Source organism: Centruroides vittatus, unplaced genomic scaffold (genome assembly GCF_030686945.1).
Source record: "Centruroides vittatus isolate TY-2023 unplaced genomic scaffold, ASM3068694v2 contig_955, whole genome shotgun sequence".
In the NCBI taxonomy this organism is placed as follows: Eukaryota; Metazoa; Arthropoda; class Arachnida; order Scorpiones; family Buthidae; genus Centruroides; species Centruroides vittatus.
In genome coordinates this window covers 1,960,718-1,977,433 of record NW_027122634.1, presented here as the reverse complement: position 1 = coordinate 1,977,433, position 16,716 = coordinate 1,960,718, and the positions used below count along the sequence as shown (strand labels likewise).

General features: G+C 31.3%; 1 protein-coding gene across 1 annotated transcript in view; it reads right to left on the bottom strand.

The window, feature by feature from the left end:
* Hat1 (histone acetyltransferase 1) overlaps positions 1-16,716 on the bottom strand; it is a 41,384-nt gene that overhangs the window by 22,732 nt on the left and 1,936 nt on the right. Inside the window, exons 2-3 of the mRNA XM_067282420.1 lie at positions 12,879-12,956; positions 5,852-5,924 (exon numbers count right to left, since the gene is read on the bottom strand). Coding sequence (XP_067138521.1) covers positions 5,852-5,924; positions 12,879-12,956 — 151 coding nt within the window. The remainder of the gene's footprint in view (positions 1-5,851; positions 5,925-12,878; positions 12,957-16,716) is intronic.

The following is a 16,716-nucleotide window of genomic DNA, read 5'->3' as shown; positions in this document are numbered from 1 at the left end:
AATATACAAGTCTTAGTTTGGTGATGGTTCGTTATATAAGCATTTTTACTGTATTAATATGTAGTTTAGCATGATACTTCTAAATTCTATTTGATGTTAATGCTGTTATATTCTTTAATGATAGGATTTTTCAACAAACATCTCCAATTAAAGAATACTTAATTTATAAAAAAAATCAAATTTCATAAAAATTCTTTCAAATAAAGTATATTTAAGAAACCAGAGAAACAAAACAGGAGAATTCTGTTTTGTTTTTCAAGTTTAAATAAATTTTTTTCTTTCTTCGTTCATACTTGTTTAAAGCTTCTGTGTAAAATCTTGTAAAGAATTTTGACATAAACTCATTAACAATCATTATCATATGCAATATTTGTTATGCTTGGTTGGAAACATTGCATAAGAGCAACCAAACTGTTTATTACATGATAATACTGTTAGCCATCATATACTCTTAAGACAGTACTGAATAGTGAAGTCTGTAAGCTGCAGATTAACATATTTCATATTAAAAATATATAGTAGAGATAATTATGTTGCATCACAATATATACACATCTAACTACAAGATTATCATTATGCAGGCACTGGCATTCAAATAAATACCACAATATGGGAAAAATAAGGCAGAGGTCCCAAGAAAATTAAGAAAATTACTGTCCACCATATCAATCAATTTAAGCATTGCTCTGAAATCAGTGGCGTAGCGTGGGTGTCAGCTGCTTGGGGCGGAGGAAAATATCGCCACCCCCCTTATTTAGGTATAAGTAATGAAAAATCCCGTGCTCATTTCAATCAGTCCAAATCGTAGGTGCGACAAAAATATGAAATGAAATGGTTCAAATTTTTACAAGATATTATTATTATTTATTGTGAAATATTGCCGCCCCTAAAAAGTGCCGCCCGGGGCGGGCCGCCCCTGCTGCCCCCACTATGCTACGCCACTGGTCTGAAATACATTACTCAAGCTTAATATTAATAGATATAGTATATAATGTAATAATTATATATCATCTTCAATATATATTTTGGGATAAATGTTTAACTGAAAATCAATCACAGATGTAGTTTGGATTTTTAAAATTCAAATTATAATAAAAATATATCACAATAAATACTTTTCTTAGTTTACTTCCAGTAAAGAAACAAAAATTCCTAAATACAACTTTTAGATATTAAAAATTTGATTGCTTATAACTTTAGCTAAGAGTTAACAGCAAATGAAACTACATAAATATTACAATATTGGTAACAATGATAGCTCACATTGGTATAGAGAACATTATTCCAGGGACAAATCCTGATGAAAATTTTTAGACATGCTGAAAGTTATAAGAAGAATAATAGGCCTATCTCTAGCACTAAACAATAGGCAGAAACATTATTTTGTGTGAATAAAACAGTATGGACTATTATAAAGCTCATTATATCTACACATGAAATATATTATAATGAAACAGTATTAAAAATTTATGATAATTCAAATTTTGTAGGCTTTTGACAATGGTGGCCCAGGGCTTAAGCCCTATTAATCTCTATGTAGATCCGCCCCTGTACACAATACACATATGCTGACTGGGTACCGCAAGCTTTTGATACAATCTGACTGTGTTAAATGCTTCAAATGATGTCATGCGTGCACACTTATTTGCTGTGGCAAACCTCCACACGAGCAAGCGATCGAGTTCCCACAAGCATCACACTGACTTAAAATGGCTAGCCACTAGCTGCCAATGTAAAAGCAAACACAAATGATAAAAGAGTTTATACGTTAGAATAAATTATTATTGGCATATTTGTTCTCATATAAAAAGTATATTGACAGTCAAAACTTTCTCTTAAGCATGTGGCGCATGCTAAGCAAGTCCAGAGAATTCGCCCCTGCATTATTCAGATTTTGATTTATAAAAATATATTGCATTATTAATAATCTCAAAAATGGAATTTTTAAAAAATATTGTGTACACTTTCATATATGTTTTTTCCATTTCTTATCACTATTATATACATGAAATAAAATCAGTTTAATTAGTACATTGACTGATATATATTTAGGTTAATGTTACCCTAGGTCACAAAATGGCGGCAGCTGGATTTTTTCCCCATCCTGGCGACCGCAGTGGGGAAAAATTTTTTTCCTAGAGTCGCGACGTCGACGCCTTGGAGAATTGTTCCCTGTTCGGTTTCATACCTGAGTTCGACGTTGGCGAGTGTCCTGTAACCTCGAAACGGCGACTTTCGTGTGTGTAAATTTGGGACGGTAGAGGGAGCCTTTTCATGACGTCGTGCGAGAGTAATATCGGCGGGTAATTCGTAGTGGTTTTACGAACGAATATGCAAATGCTTGATCTGTGACGTGAATTCTGTTCATTTCGATTCAATTTTATGCAAATTGCCTACCAGTTGGAAACGCCTGCTGCTGTGTTACAGTTCGGTTGAACAGTCGTATTTCTTTTCATAACGATTTATCGGTTTCGCATTAACTATTAGCGGTTAATATTTGTTATTATTACTTCCTGTATTTGTAAGTATTCCTATTTCTTTTATTGCAATATTTCGCTAAGCGTTAGAAAAACCTGTAATTAGAAATTAAGGAAAGGCTTTGTTTTTTTTTTACCTACATCCCAACCACCCCTCTTTTAGTTTATTACAAATTGTTCGGAAATGAGTGATTTAGTCAATTTGCTTTCCAACGACGAATTTTGGTCGAAATGCACTTGCCGTGATTTTTACAAATTGATGGAAGGCGAATTTTTGGAGTTAGGTGTACCTCCTCTTATCGATAGCGCATTTAAATTTGCTGCGAGATTAGGAATACAGCCGACCGAGGCCATTTGCATTTATTGTGATACCCTATGCAAATTATACTACCGGAGTAATAGAGAAAGCTGTTTCCTGCGATGCACGAAGTGCCGTACGACTTCAGCCTTCGAAGATACATTTAAAAGTAAATTTGGTCGCATTTCCTGGGGTAGCATTCTGTCGTTTATATGGAACTATCTTTGTCTGGAATGTACTGCGACGACCTCTGCGATTGCGGCAGGCATATCTAGAAAGGCGGGTGTCGATTGGTCCAATCACATAAGGTTGGTAATGCTTATTGCTATGAGTAATATGTCATCATTTAAAATCGGAGGGCCAAATAAAACAGTGGAGATTGACGAGACTGTCATATGTAAGAGAAAGTACGAGAGAGGGCGTATATTAAAGAGCACGAAATGGGTGGTTGGCGGAATCTGCCGGGAAGACAAGAATTGCTTCGTATGTCAGGTTAACGACAGATCAGAAAATACTTTGAATTGGATCGTGTATAAATACGTAAATTCAGGCAGCACTATAATAACGGACGAATGGAAAGGATACATGCATATTGACGACATCGAAGGGGTAGCAGTCGAACATAGAACAGTAAATCATTCGAAAAATTTCGTCGATCCCAAAACAGGAGATCATACTCAGAATATCGAACGCCTCTGGGGCTATTTAAAAAACAAGAAACACCTGCCAAAACACTATACTAGTGATCTATCTGACTCGTACATGTACTTGTTTATGTATAAGAAATTCTTGAATTGGCCCTCCAGGAAACCAGGCGAGAGATTTCAAATTTTTGCTCAACACTTACACAACATATATCCTGGCAGTGGAAAAGTGCCGATTTGGCGTGAGCCCGAAACCGTTTTTTCGGCGCCCGCGGCGAGTACGAATCAGAAAGGAAACAAGAAACAAGAAGAAGGGAAAGATGTCAAAAAGCAGGAAAGTGCTTCCACATCAAAAGAAGGAAAACGTCAATCGACCAATAAAACAGTGGCCGAAGGAAAAAGAACAGGGAAGAAAAGAAATGCACCGAAAGAAAATCTGGAGGTTAGCGAAACCGGGAAAAACTTGGATCGGACAGGAAAGAAACAAAGGAAGAAGTAGCCAACGTTCATCGGAAAGTAAGTAAAAAATTACTTTTTCGCTTTTTTTAATTTGTTACATTTCGGTTAAAATCCGCGTATATTGTCGAGCTATTCAAGATGGCGGCCAGTCACGTGGCCGTCTTGAATCGAGGGAAAAATTTTTTCCCCGTTGCAGTCTCCAACGTAGAGAAAAAATCCAGCCGCCACCATTTTGTGACCTAGGGTAACATTAACCTATATTTATAATACAGGAGCATCTCTACTTATGTTTAACTTATGAACAATTTGACCATATGCCTAAACTTTAAATTTTGCACACATTCTGAAGTTCTTGTCGATCACGTGGAGCTGTCAAAGTCAATTTTTAGCCAGTAATAAATAATTTATGTGGATTTATTTCTATTGCATATCATTTTTCATTTTCATGCAAATTCTGACATTCCATCGCTGCTCATGAGGTGGTGTCAAAGTTTGTAAAATTGGAGTAACAGCATTTTTTGCTATTGTTTACAATTTTTAAAAACTTTTATAATTAGTGCTTCAAAAATACATCAAAAATATAATAGTGAATCAAACAGTGGAGATAAATGCAAAAAGTGTAGCTCTATTACCATGGAAACTAAACTTGACATTATAAAACTGAGTGCATTAGGTAAAAAAACAAAAAATAGCATTTGAAACACCCACTACTAAGCAGGCGTTTCAAATGCTTTTTTTGTTTTGCAAGCAGGTAAACAAGTGTAATGTATTCTATTACATACATTGAAGAATCAAACATTAACAATACATGGTTATTCTGTATACAAATGTATTTTCTATGTTAGTTTTCAAATTATGACAAAACCTTGAAAACCTAACCTGTTTATAAGTAGGAGTGCGCCTGTATATGAAAAATCTACTATAAAAAGCTGAAAAAATGGGCAGTCTCTTTCTTTCTTTCTGTCTTGGTATGCCAAAAATGGCCACTAGGGGCACCCCCTAGCTATTATTTAAATTACAGTCAAACCTGTTTTTGTGCGGTCTTTTTCTGTGCGATTTTTATTTGTGTGATTTGTTTTGTGCGATTTTTTTTGTGCGGTATATGAAAATTTCAATCAAATTGGAACATAATTGACTCCTGTAAAATTTTTAAAAACTCTATTGGTTGTTTTCTATGACATCAGCAGGTTTTTTCATTTTTTATTCAGAAAAATTTTTTTCTCATACGTTTATTTCGGTCCCCTCTTATTTTAATAGCATAAAAACCATAAATATTATGTTATATTTGAACAGATGCGGTAAGTTAGCTCCCCTCCAGCTTTAGACTGCAGGTGTGAAATTTCAGGCCTTGTTAAATGAAATAACACTTCCTGCAGCTATATTTATCAAATAAAATCATTATTTAACGATTATTTTTAACTTTTTAATGTTAGATTCGTATTTAAATGGAAATAATTAATTAATATAAAAATTAAAATTCTTAGAGGATTTTTTCCCCATTAGGTGTTGCAGAAAAAGGCCCAAGGAGTTAAAAAAGCAATTCCTAGTTATTTCGTAGGATTTCGAGTTATTTTCTACGTGAGACTTTTTTTTATGCGATCCCTATTCACCACATAAAAAAAATATTTTTTTAATTGTGTTGCGAAAACTATTTTTTATAGCCACTGGTGAAGTTTCGCGCGATTTTTTTTAATGCATTTTCTTTTATGTGGTCCCTATCCCCCGCATAAAAACAGGTTTGACTGTAATTTAAATTGACAATATAAATTATTTTATATTTATTTTATATTTTTACAGTATAATACTCAGTATATTATTATTTTTATTTGTAATTTAGTATGCTTCGATGCCTGCATCGGGCCTTACAACTTGTTAAAATATAATTCAAAATAAATCAATACAGACAAAACATAAAACTATAATTTGTTTATTTTACATTATTTTCAAAAATAATAATTATACATTAACTTTACCTATCTCCAAAGAACTGATGAGTGAATTCTGGATAAAAAGGTTCTTGTTCTTCAAGGTCTTTTTCAGTATGTACTAAAAAATTAAAAATAAATTATCACTTCCATTTTTTAAATCTATTTTATGAACACAAAACAAAATTTCTGAATTAATTTTATCAATATTTATTTTAAAATTAAAAATATTTTAAAAAATCTATGATCTGTTTTATAAAATGGTAAGACAGAGCTATTAATAATTCATAAAACTGAAAATTATAAGCATAATTGTCTCTCTCATATAGTCAATAAAATATAATTTTACTGTAACTTTCAGGACTAGGACTGTGCTAAATCAAAATTTGGATATCAATATTGAATTATTTTTAATTTACGAGGATGGATCCAAAAAAAGGTTACAAGGGTAATAAAAAATTATTTATTAATAATAGACAGAAAACACAGAAAGGAATTAAGAGGCATACTTGCCAATCACTTTTCCACATAATCACCAAATCTATTTAGTCATTTATTCGAATGCAGGACCAACTTGTATAACCCAGCTTGGTAGAAATCACACCCTGCCCATCGAGCCAGTTCTCGGCAGCCGTTTTCAGATCACTGAAGAGAACCATGTTCCAGATAAGTGTTCTTACATTTTTGGAAAAAGGAAATAGTCACTGGGTGCCAAATCTGGGTTGTATGGAAGTGGCTCCAGACTTCCCACTTGAACTTTTGCAGCAATTCTTGAGTTTTGCAAGCAGTATGGGGCCTGGCATTGTCATGCAGGAGGATGACACCATCACTCAACATGCCAGGGTGTTTGCGTCAGATGCCCATAAAAAATTAATCACAGCTCGCACCTCCGAGTGAGACCACTTTTCTAAACATCTTGTCATTTCAATCACTCCAACGCATCAGCGAACTTACACTACCTACCCATACAACCTCTCTAAAACAACTAGTACCACATGTCTCCACTCTGGGGAAAAAATATTCCCTCCACATTAATTACTTTTCAAATGCTGCTGCTTGTAACCTTTTTTTGGATCTACCTATGTACAATTTAGAATAAAAGTCAATATCAAATGCTGATGTATCAAATAAGGAAGATCAAAATATTGATTATTATATATAGAAATATCAAACATTAAATATCATGTATCAGGAATGACAAACTTATGGTATGCATATCGAAGTGGAAAATTAAAAAAAATATCTGGCATATAACATAACATGTGATTTTATTTTTATTGCATAAATGAAAAAATTATTTTAAATTTTTTATTATGGTTTTATCTTCAGCTCAATATATCATCATTCTTTCTCAATCAGTTTTTTTAAATTTATGCTAATTAAAGCACACCACTTCATTTCTTTAAAAATAGTTGTTCTAAGTCTAAAACTTTGGCATGAATAAATTATTTGAAAAATAATTATGCCTACTACATGGCATGTGGAGTCTAAAAGGCTTACCATCCCTGTTATAAATAAATGCTGAATATCAATATTTTAGATTTTAGAATAGTGATATCGATATAAACGTGTCAGTATCCATTTCAGTTTGATATATAGGTTATTGGCACAGCACTATTCATGACTAGCTTTCAAGACTGGTTTTCATATTTAGTATTTTAATTAGGGATGGACCAAGTAGGAGTTTTTGGTCAAATAATAAACACCAAATAATTGATAGGATGTTTCTGTTGCCAAATACTGAAAATTCTTGCCTTTCTGACTACCAAAACCAAACACTAGTTCATTTATTTGGAACTGCCTGAAACAGAAGGTTTAGATTAAGTCTTAGAATAAGACTTAATCTAAATCTCATCTTACTCTAAGGACAGCATCTTCTATTCAATCAAAGATTATATACATTTTTACTTCTAGAAAATTATTATTATGTAATGAAAAGATTAAATCTTGCTATCAAGGTCTGTCATTTTTTAGAAGTAGAACATACAGTACGATTATTAATTAATTAATAAATAATAATTACTCAAGTAAATTTATTAAAGTTTTATTTGTTATTTTCATTCTATTTTATATTTTATCTTTCTCCCCTTCTTTCTCTCTTTCTTTCTTTCCCTGAACTAAAATGACATTATTTATCCAAATACCAAACACTTATTTTATGGCTGAATATACCTGAACATCAAATAATGCCAAATATTCATTGTAACACTAATTTTGATAAATATCAAATAAACTAATGATGGTGGCAAATATCTTTTCCTAATTTTAAAAATTAGAAATATAACAATTCTTTTTTCTTTATAGTAAATTTTATATCAATTGTTTTTTTAAAAAAAAAGCTATAATACTATCTGGTCTATAATATATATTTCATGCAAATAATCTATGAATTAACTGTGTTTAAAAGTCAATTTGAAAGCAGGTGCAAATTATGTAATGATGTAGATTATCTGCCCAGTGTTTCCCTAAGTCTTTTTTGCTGATACATAATTTTTGTACACATATACAAGGTGTGACTTTTTCATATTCTACAAATATCAAGTATACTGTAGTTCAATCTCAATATTTAAACACAGTTCTTTCAAGCAGATCAGTTAACACCCCTATGTGAATATATACCAAATTATTTTAACACATTTATGTGATCTATGTAACACATCTTTTAAAAATATTTTCATAAATCTACAGTAGATAAATATGTTTAAACAAACATATTCACATAGGCACATGAAAACAATTTATTTATTAAAAATTAATAAAAATCCTTAAATAAACAGTATAAAGAAAAAAGTCAAATCAGATAATTTGCTTAATTTTTTTGAAAAACAAGAAAATGGCCAAAATAACAGGACCGCTAATTTCAAACTAGGATGTCAAAGCTGTTGTCAACATCCTTGTTCAAAACAGAAAAAGATTATTTATATGAGAGGGGTTGGGTCCATCCAGCAGTATTTAATTGACCACCAGGCATTGGCAGCTTTGTTCTCCCCAAAATTTTTTGGGGAGAACAAAGCAAATTTTAACTTGCAATTATCAACTCATCAAGCAGTTTTACTTTGTCTATACTTATCAAGAGCATCTTTAAAAACATGAAAAATCCTTTGCACGAGGTTAAAATCTTCCATCCTCGTGATGATGACAAAGTTGATACAGTAATTTCAAACAAGACAACTCACATATTAAATACATTTAATGTTTAATTAACACACTAACAAGCTGAATGAAAGATATAAAACATGTATGTCCAAAGAAGAATAATTAATATGGCATATAATATTTACTTCCAGCTCTTTAAGGAAAGTTCCCTTAATTTCTGACAGAGGAGGAGTGCCAGGATAAGTCTCACCAAAAATGAAAGAGGAGATATGACTCTGCTACTGTTCTGTTGATAACATAAGTTCTCAGATAACTCTTCTATCTTCCCATTCTACTTCTAGAACCTTTTCTCCTCAAAAAATTCTTTGAACTAAACATGGATTCTGCTCTCCATTTGATAATGTTTTGAATTAATTTTTCTGAAAATTTTTGAATCAAATGTATCTCTCATTCTTCATTCAAAGCATCCATTTAAAAATCAGCAACTTAAAATTTGTTTTTTTTTCTTTTTCTTTTTCTAAGATCACACAACCAACATCCTATCCTAACAGACACACACACACACACATACAGATGTACATTAACATCACAATTTTTCTTGAAACCACCAAAGATACACATATATACTCAGGGGTCACACTGGAAAATTTTAAAACATTGCAAAACCATTTCTCCAGTTTTAAATCTTTTTTGTCAGTTCAAATTATTTATTGCCACTAGTTTTACTTATTAATTAATGCTGGTACTGGTAGCCTTATCAATTTGGCATCTGGAAACAAAAGTAACATGTTATGCTATCATTTATAAGGAGAAGGCAAGACATCCGGATCTCCGGTTTGAATGAAACTTGATGAGCACATAGCCATAAACTGTCAGCAACAGGAATCATTTTTGAATAATTTTTTAATTAATAATTCCAAATAACACATTTGATCACAATGTTTAAACAGTATTTCACAGGTTATTTCATGTCAAAATTTTTGTTTTCATCTACTGAAAAAAAATCCCAAAAGATTTTTTTTCAGTAATTCCCCAAATTTTCTGTCAGTTGATAAAAAATTCTCCAATTTGGAAACACTGGGCAGTATTGCACAAAACTGCCTTCAGTTCTCAATGTCACTTCCTACTTTTCTCTCCAAACTTTCTGCCTGACGACTAGGTGTGTGGTGCACGGTACTCCCATTGTAGGGAAGCTCGACATTCTGCTTTTTATTCCTGAAGTGTGATTCGATTTCAAGGTGACTGTCAAAACAAACAGACTAGAGCAGACATAGGCAAATGCAACTCTTTTTGAGTTACGTGCGGTTCTTGCCGAAAGTGTTAATTTCTGTTTTTTATTATTATTTTTACAATTTTATTTTTATAATTTTGTGAAAATATGTTTATTAAAAAAATTCAATATTTGTTTTATATTATATTTATATTATATAATAAAATCACGTGTCTTACCATACTATCTGCCATGACAGTACAGAACTGCGGCTCCCACGCATTTTGCAAAACCTACATTTTGGGTCCCACTGAACTCTTGCTTGCCCACCCCTGGACTAGAGTTTTTATCATCACTTTCATTTTAATAAAAATATCATCAAGTGGCAATTTTGGCATTACGGAGCATGACCTCTGTATACTGTATATTGCATTTAGTTCTCTCCCACTCATTTTCTGTACAATCCATATTATTTTAAATCTGATTATTATACACTACTATTCAGAGTTTAAGACTGGAACTAATCAGAACTTCTGGTTTTTACTGAAACTGGAGCCAAGTATTCTTTAAAACATTGGTTCCAACTCCAACCTGTTTTCTTTTTTTAGGATATTAGATGTTAATTTCTTTGACTATTCAGTAGATTTTGAGTTTTTCACTTTGCAAATATTTAAAAAATTTTAAATTAAAGTTTCCTAACAACTTATATTTCTGACTTACTACCAAGTATATATTCCTGACACATTGTTTTTTTCAAAATAAAAAGTAATTAATTTGTATCAACTGTAATCACTAATACCATAATATAGATAATATTTCAGTAGCTTTTAAATAATAATTAAAATGTTACAGTGTAAATTTCGTTTGTGTGTCAAATACTGTTAAAATCTTTATAATATATGCTGGCAATTATAAAAAAAGACTAATTGGTAAACAACTCTTCTAGGTGCAGGGGTAATGATGGTAAATAACTGATAAATAGTAGTTATAAGTTAATTATTTATTGATATCTCATTTTCTTTTCTATAAAAAAAAAGAATGATATAATGATATCATTCTCTTTTTTTTTTATTTCTTTCCTTTTAATTATTAATTTTCCCCTTATGTGAATGAAAGTCTCTCTGTCATGAATGTAGACAGTTTAAATCAGAATGGATCCACCAAATGTGCTGGTGAAAGAATGGATAGTATTTGATTTTTGATATGTTTTAGTAACAATGCATCTCTATCCTTTTCTTGTTCCAGTCATAATCTGAGACCATACTAGTTGTTATTTATCTCTCTCTGAAATTGATTGATTTCTGGTTTTTTGTACTACAGAATAAGGATATCATTGATGTAGCATGTATAAACAATTATTTTTTCTGTAAGTACTGCAAGAGAACAAATTGTTCTAATGTTCTTATAACTTATTCACATACGTTGTCTAAGTGTGGGCGTCCCATTGGCATTCTTCTGATACTGCAAGTTGTGACAAAAATGATTTTGAGATGCACATGACAGCATTACAAACAATTGTCTGATCTAGAGAGAGGTTTTTATCATAGGCCTAAGAGAAATTGATTGCTTCATCAAATGTATCAGCTTCCATCTTAGTTGGAGCAATATAGTAATTGTGCAGTGTTAGTAACAGAGTAGGCTCATGTAATCATTGCAGAGACTTAGGATGACCCAGACAGACAACTGTCATTTGAGAACATCATGCAATCAGGAGAAGAGCCACATCCACACCAATGGCATCACTATCAGCCATTGAAGGGATTCCATTCGGAAACAATTGGCAAAAGCTGGGATTAGGTGTCAACATCCATTACAATACCTACCACTGACCTCCAAACATAGGCAGAACCATCTGCATTGGTGCCAAGTTCAATTATCCTGAACAGTGTCTGATTGAAGGCATGTTATCTTTAGTGACAAATTCCAACTCTTTCTGTGCTGATGACTGCCAGGAGGACTGGGCAATGTTCCAATGCTGCATTTGTTGTTGAGTGGTACACAGTCATCACATGTGATGTGACAGTGTGGAGAGCCATCTCTTGGGACAGCATGGCAATCTGATGGCACACATGTACACTAATGATATTCTGCAGCCACTTGTTCTGCCTATGCTGTCAAGCCACCCAGCTGTGGTTTACCAACAAGACAGCACTCAACTATATACTGCAAGACTTTTTTAATAGTGCCTTCCCATTACCATCCAGCTCCCCAGACCTATAACCAATAGAATATGCCTGGGACAGAAATTGCAGCCTTCTCAGAATACCACTGAATTAGTGGACTAGTTGCAAAATTTGTGACAGAATTTTTCACAGAGGGACATAGCAACTTAACTGGCTTTACAGTGAACTGAATATCAGCTTGTATAGCTACCAGGTAGAATTTACCACTTACTAAAATGTCACCTTTTTTAATAAAACATTTTTTTTTGCATATCTCAAACAATATGCATATCATGTTGAGTTTCATGTCTGTAGCTCAATCTTTTATGGTAATGCACATTTTTTACAATAGAGTGTACTTTAATAATAGATATGAAATGCATTTATAATTATTTCTTTTTCTTCTTTTTGCAAAATATGAGAAATAAATATTTTATGCACAGTCATTACAAAACTAAATAAATTTAATTACTTTTTACTTAAAATATTGGCATTTTATTTGTAATAATAATTATTATTTTTTCATTAGAAAATTAAAAACATAAATAAAAATTATATCTTTTCTTTAATTATGAATAATATAAATAAATTATTATATTAAACCTACTTAATTTTATTTCTATTGCAGAGTTTGCTGAGCATACATAAGCATCAAGAGCTCCTTTAGAGAGTGACATTCCTTCAGCTAAAAATATAAAATATTTATATTATTAAACATATATTCAATATAAATTTAATATCTTTTTTTTATGGTAATATAAAAATTATTGATATAATAAATACAATTGTTACCAAGGTAAAAAAAATAAGTAAACAAAAGCTAAAGGTAATTACTTTCCTAGCTGTTATTTATAACAAAGAGAAAGTATGGTGATTGATCAATAGTAGTATAGGATTGACAGCCTCTGGGATAATTTTGTAAAAGTTTAACAGTTTATAACTTTTATTCCAGTCTGTTACAATGTATTAAAATATAAAAGTTATATAAATATTAGTTTTAAAAAAATATATATATATAAATTTAAATAACTGATGCAAAAATTTTCTAAGTCCGTATCCCAGAAACTTGCTCAAACCATGTGGAAAAGTATATCTGAAGGGGCATCAAAAACGGGTTTGGTTTTGGGGTATGTGAGAGATTCTGGAATAGAAAATATCCCAGAAACCAACACATTTTTGCCCTGCTCAATGTCTTTCCTTTGATGGAAAGACATGACCAAGTTTCTGGGATATGGACTTAGAAAATTTTGCATCGGTTATTTAAATTTATATATATATATATATATATATTTTAAAAAACTAATATTTATGTAACTTTTATATTTTAATATATAAGAGATTATTTTTCTGATCAGTGCCATCTGTTGAAGAAATTATTATTATTATTTAGATATTAAAAAAAATAATGAGTAGTTCATACCTATAGACTTATCTGTTGCGAATCAGAACAAGCTACTCATTATTTTACGTTTTATCTATTCTTTTACGCTATATATACATGGTGTATGTTTTGTTTAAATAAACGACAACAATGATACTCTCTCTCTCTTTTATTTGAATAAAGAAAAAAGAACATTTACATCAAAACAAGGATTACAATGTTTAATTTCATTTCGTCTAATAATTATAAAATGATAATATATAAAAAGTATTAAAAATTTTATTTGAATAAAAAGCAGAATACATAGTCAATCTACGATTAATTTAACATGATGACTAACATAGCACGACTGTGTTAATATATTTTAATTGTAAACAACAAGCAAAGCTAGACTATTGGTCCAATTTAGCTTTTTTTTTATCGACGCTGTTTTCAAGAATAACTACGTCTCACTAATCTTATATAGCTTTGCAAATAAAAATTTTTATCTGCAAAGCTATATAAGGTTAGTGAGACATATTTATATTAGAGCTTTGTTCTTTGGATGAAGTTGATTCAGGAATAACTTTTACAGTTTATTAATTTGAAATTATACAAAAAACATAAGTGTATAAATTTATTAATTATATTAAAAAATCAAGATTATGTATCTGTGGGTGCCGGGAGGCGGCCAAAGTATCGTTCCTCCTTTTTGTTGGCTAACAGGTCCGTGAGACCTGCCCACGTCAAGATGGCGATTCGGATGAGTTACGCGTTACGCGTTTTTATGCGAGTGGAGGAAGTGAATGGGGTCGACAGTAGAGCGGCGGATGATAATATTCGAATAAAGGACACTACAACGGATAATAACAACAACAACGATTTATTAAAGCTAACATGACAATTACAAAAACGGCGAGCGTCTGTTGCCTGAGTTCGGATTCGCGGAGGGAGAGTTCACAGGAAATGGGGTCATACCTCGTGATCCGGGTCGGTCCTTCCTCTAGGTCAAGGTATCATCGGCAAGGTATGCCTTTCGTTCGGGCGGGTTCCGTCGGGACTCGGGACGCTCACGCTCTGTCTAATTGACACTATGTAACCGACCTGGGGTCAATCGGACGGACTCTATGTAACCGACCCCCTTTTTCCGCTCTCGTCGCCCTTTTATTGAGGTGGTCACGTTGTTCAGCTTCACCAATCCGCACCTTTCGTCGGTTGTTCCTTCTGATTCATTTTTTTTCCCCTTTGACTCATATCCCTTTTCCTTCTACACGCGCGGAAAAGGATGTATCATTACTGGCTTAATTCCGGTGGGTTCGAACTTTCGAAGTTCCGGTGGGTTCGAACTTTCACATATCTAATTAATATTATGTTTAAGTTATTTAGAAAAAGAGATTAAAAAATCATAGCTTTTCACATATTTTTGCTAAAACATAGATAAGGGTAAAATGATAATTATTTTGTACAAATTTGGTTGATAATTGTTTCTGATTAGCAATGATGGTACACCAATTAAGTTTAGGTTTCTTTGTTTATAATTTAAAGTTGGTTTCTAAGCAACCAAGTTGCTTAGAAATCAACTTTAAATTATACTGGAAATTATAATTAATATGAAAAAATAGCACCTTTAATCATCCAGCACAAATATTTAACATTATTTTGTTAAATATTTGTGCTGGATGATTAAAGGTGCTATTTTTTCAAGTTTATGCTTGAAATCTTCCATAAATTTTTTGGATAAAACTCGATATTTTGAAATAATATCCCAATCCACATCATTTCCAAGTTCTCTAATAATCTCTTCATGCAATTGTTGGCATTTACAAACAAGTTTCATATTGAGTAAATGTTTAAAAGTTAATATGAAGTTTTGACTTAGCCTTTGATGTTGAGAAACAAGATCCCAGTTTAGGCGATCACGATATTGAGTCAAAAAGTTTTCTGTTAGCTGTTGATAACGGCGAACATCGTCCCAATTAATTCGATGAACATACTTTTGTATAAAACCATAACTTTTACTTGGCAATTTTTTTTTTACATCTTTACATTTAAAATTATACAAAAAAACATACGTGTATAAATTTATTAATTATATTTAAAGTTAATACATTATATTGTATTATATTATTTAAATCATTAAATCAAAATCAAATTCTGATGTTTTACTTTGGATACCAATTTTTTTTTTTATTACTTTGACTAATTAATTTTTTCACTGCCCTTCTATTTGTTTCAAATTATTTATGACTATTTATTATAGCTTCAATAACAATTTGGTTTTAAAACAGTCAATAGAAAAACAATGAAAAAAGTAAAACCAAGATCAGAATCTAACTGAAATGAACTAAAAAAGGAAGAGAAAACTGCAAAATGTAATTAATACAATTGTTTCAGCTTGTTATTCACTGGTTTAAGTTCTTGGGACATGACTGCACCTATTAGTTCAAGATAACTGATTTTTTTTTCCAAATTTCATTTTTTAAAATTCTACTATATATTTTGTTACTGAATTTTAAAGGTTCTTTCTTGTTTGTGATTTATTCCAGTAATTCAGTAAGAAAGAAAATATCTTTATTACATATTTGTGTAAGCATCAGTAGGAAATCAACTATTCTTGTAGTAGCAAGAGCAGGAAAAACTATTTTAAGGACAAATTTATTACGTCAGTCATCAAATCATTATTTTTTTGCATTTTATTGTATACAATTTTTTTCTTAAAAATAAATTTAAATCAGTTTTTCATAATTAACTAATAAAAATGAAATTCTTTTGGCTTTTAAGATGTACAGTACAGTGAAACCTCGGTATACGACCTTAATCTGTTCCTGATGTTTGGATTTATACCGAATAGGACATATACCAAACCAACCTTTCCCATAAGAAGTAATGTAAAAATAATTAATCCGTTCTCATGTAAAAAAAACCCTCTTGATATGATATATTAATGGGGTTGTAAAATAATTTAAACACTGTTTGAGCATATTAATAAAAGAATAAATATTATTATAGATTTTTAAAGTTATTACAGTATATTGTATTATATTATTTTAATCATTAAATCAAAATCAAATCAAATCAAACTCTC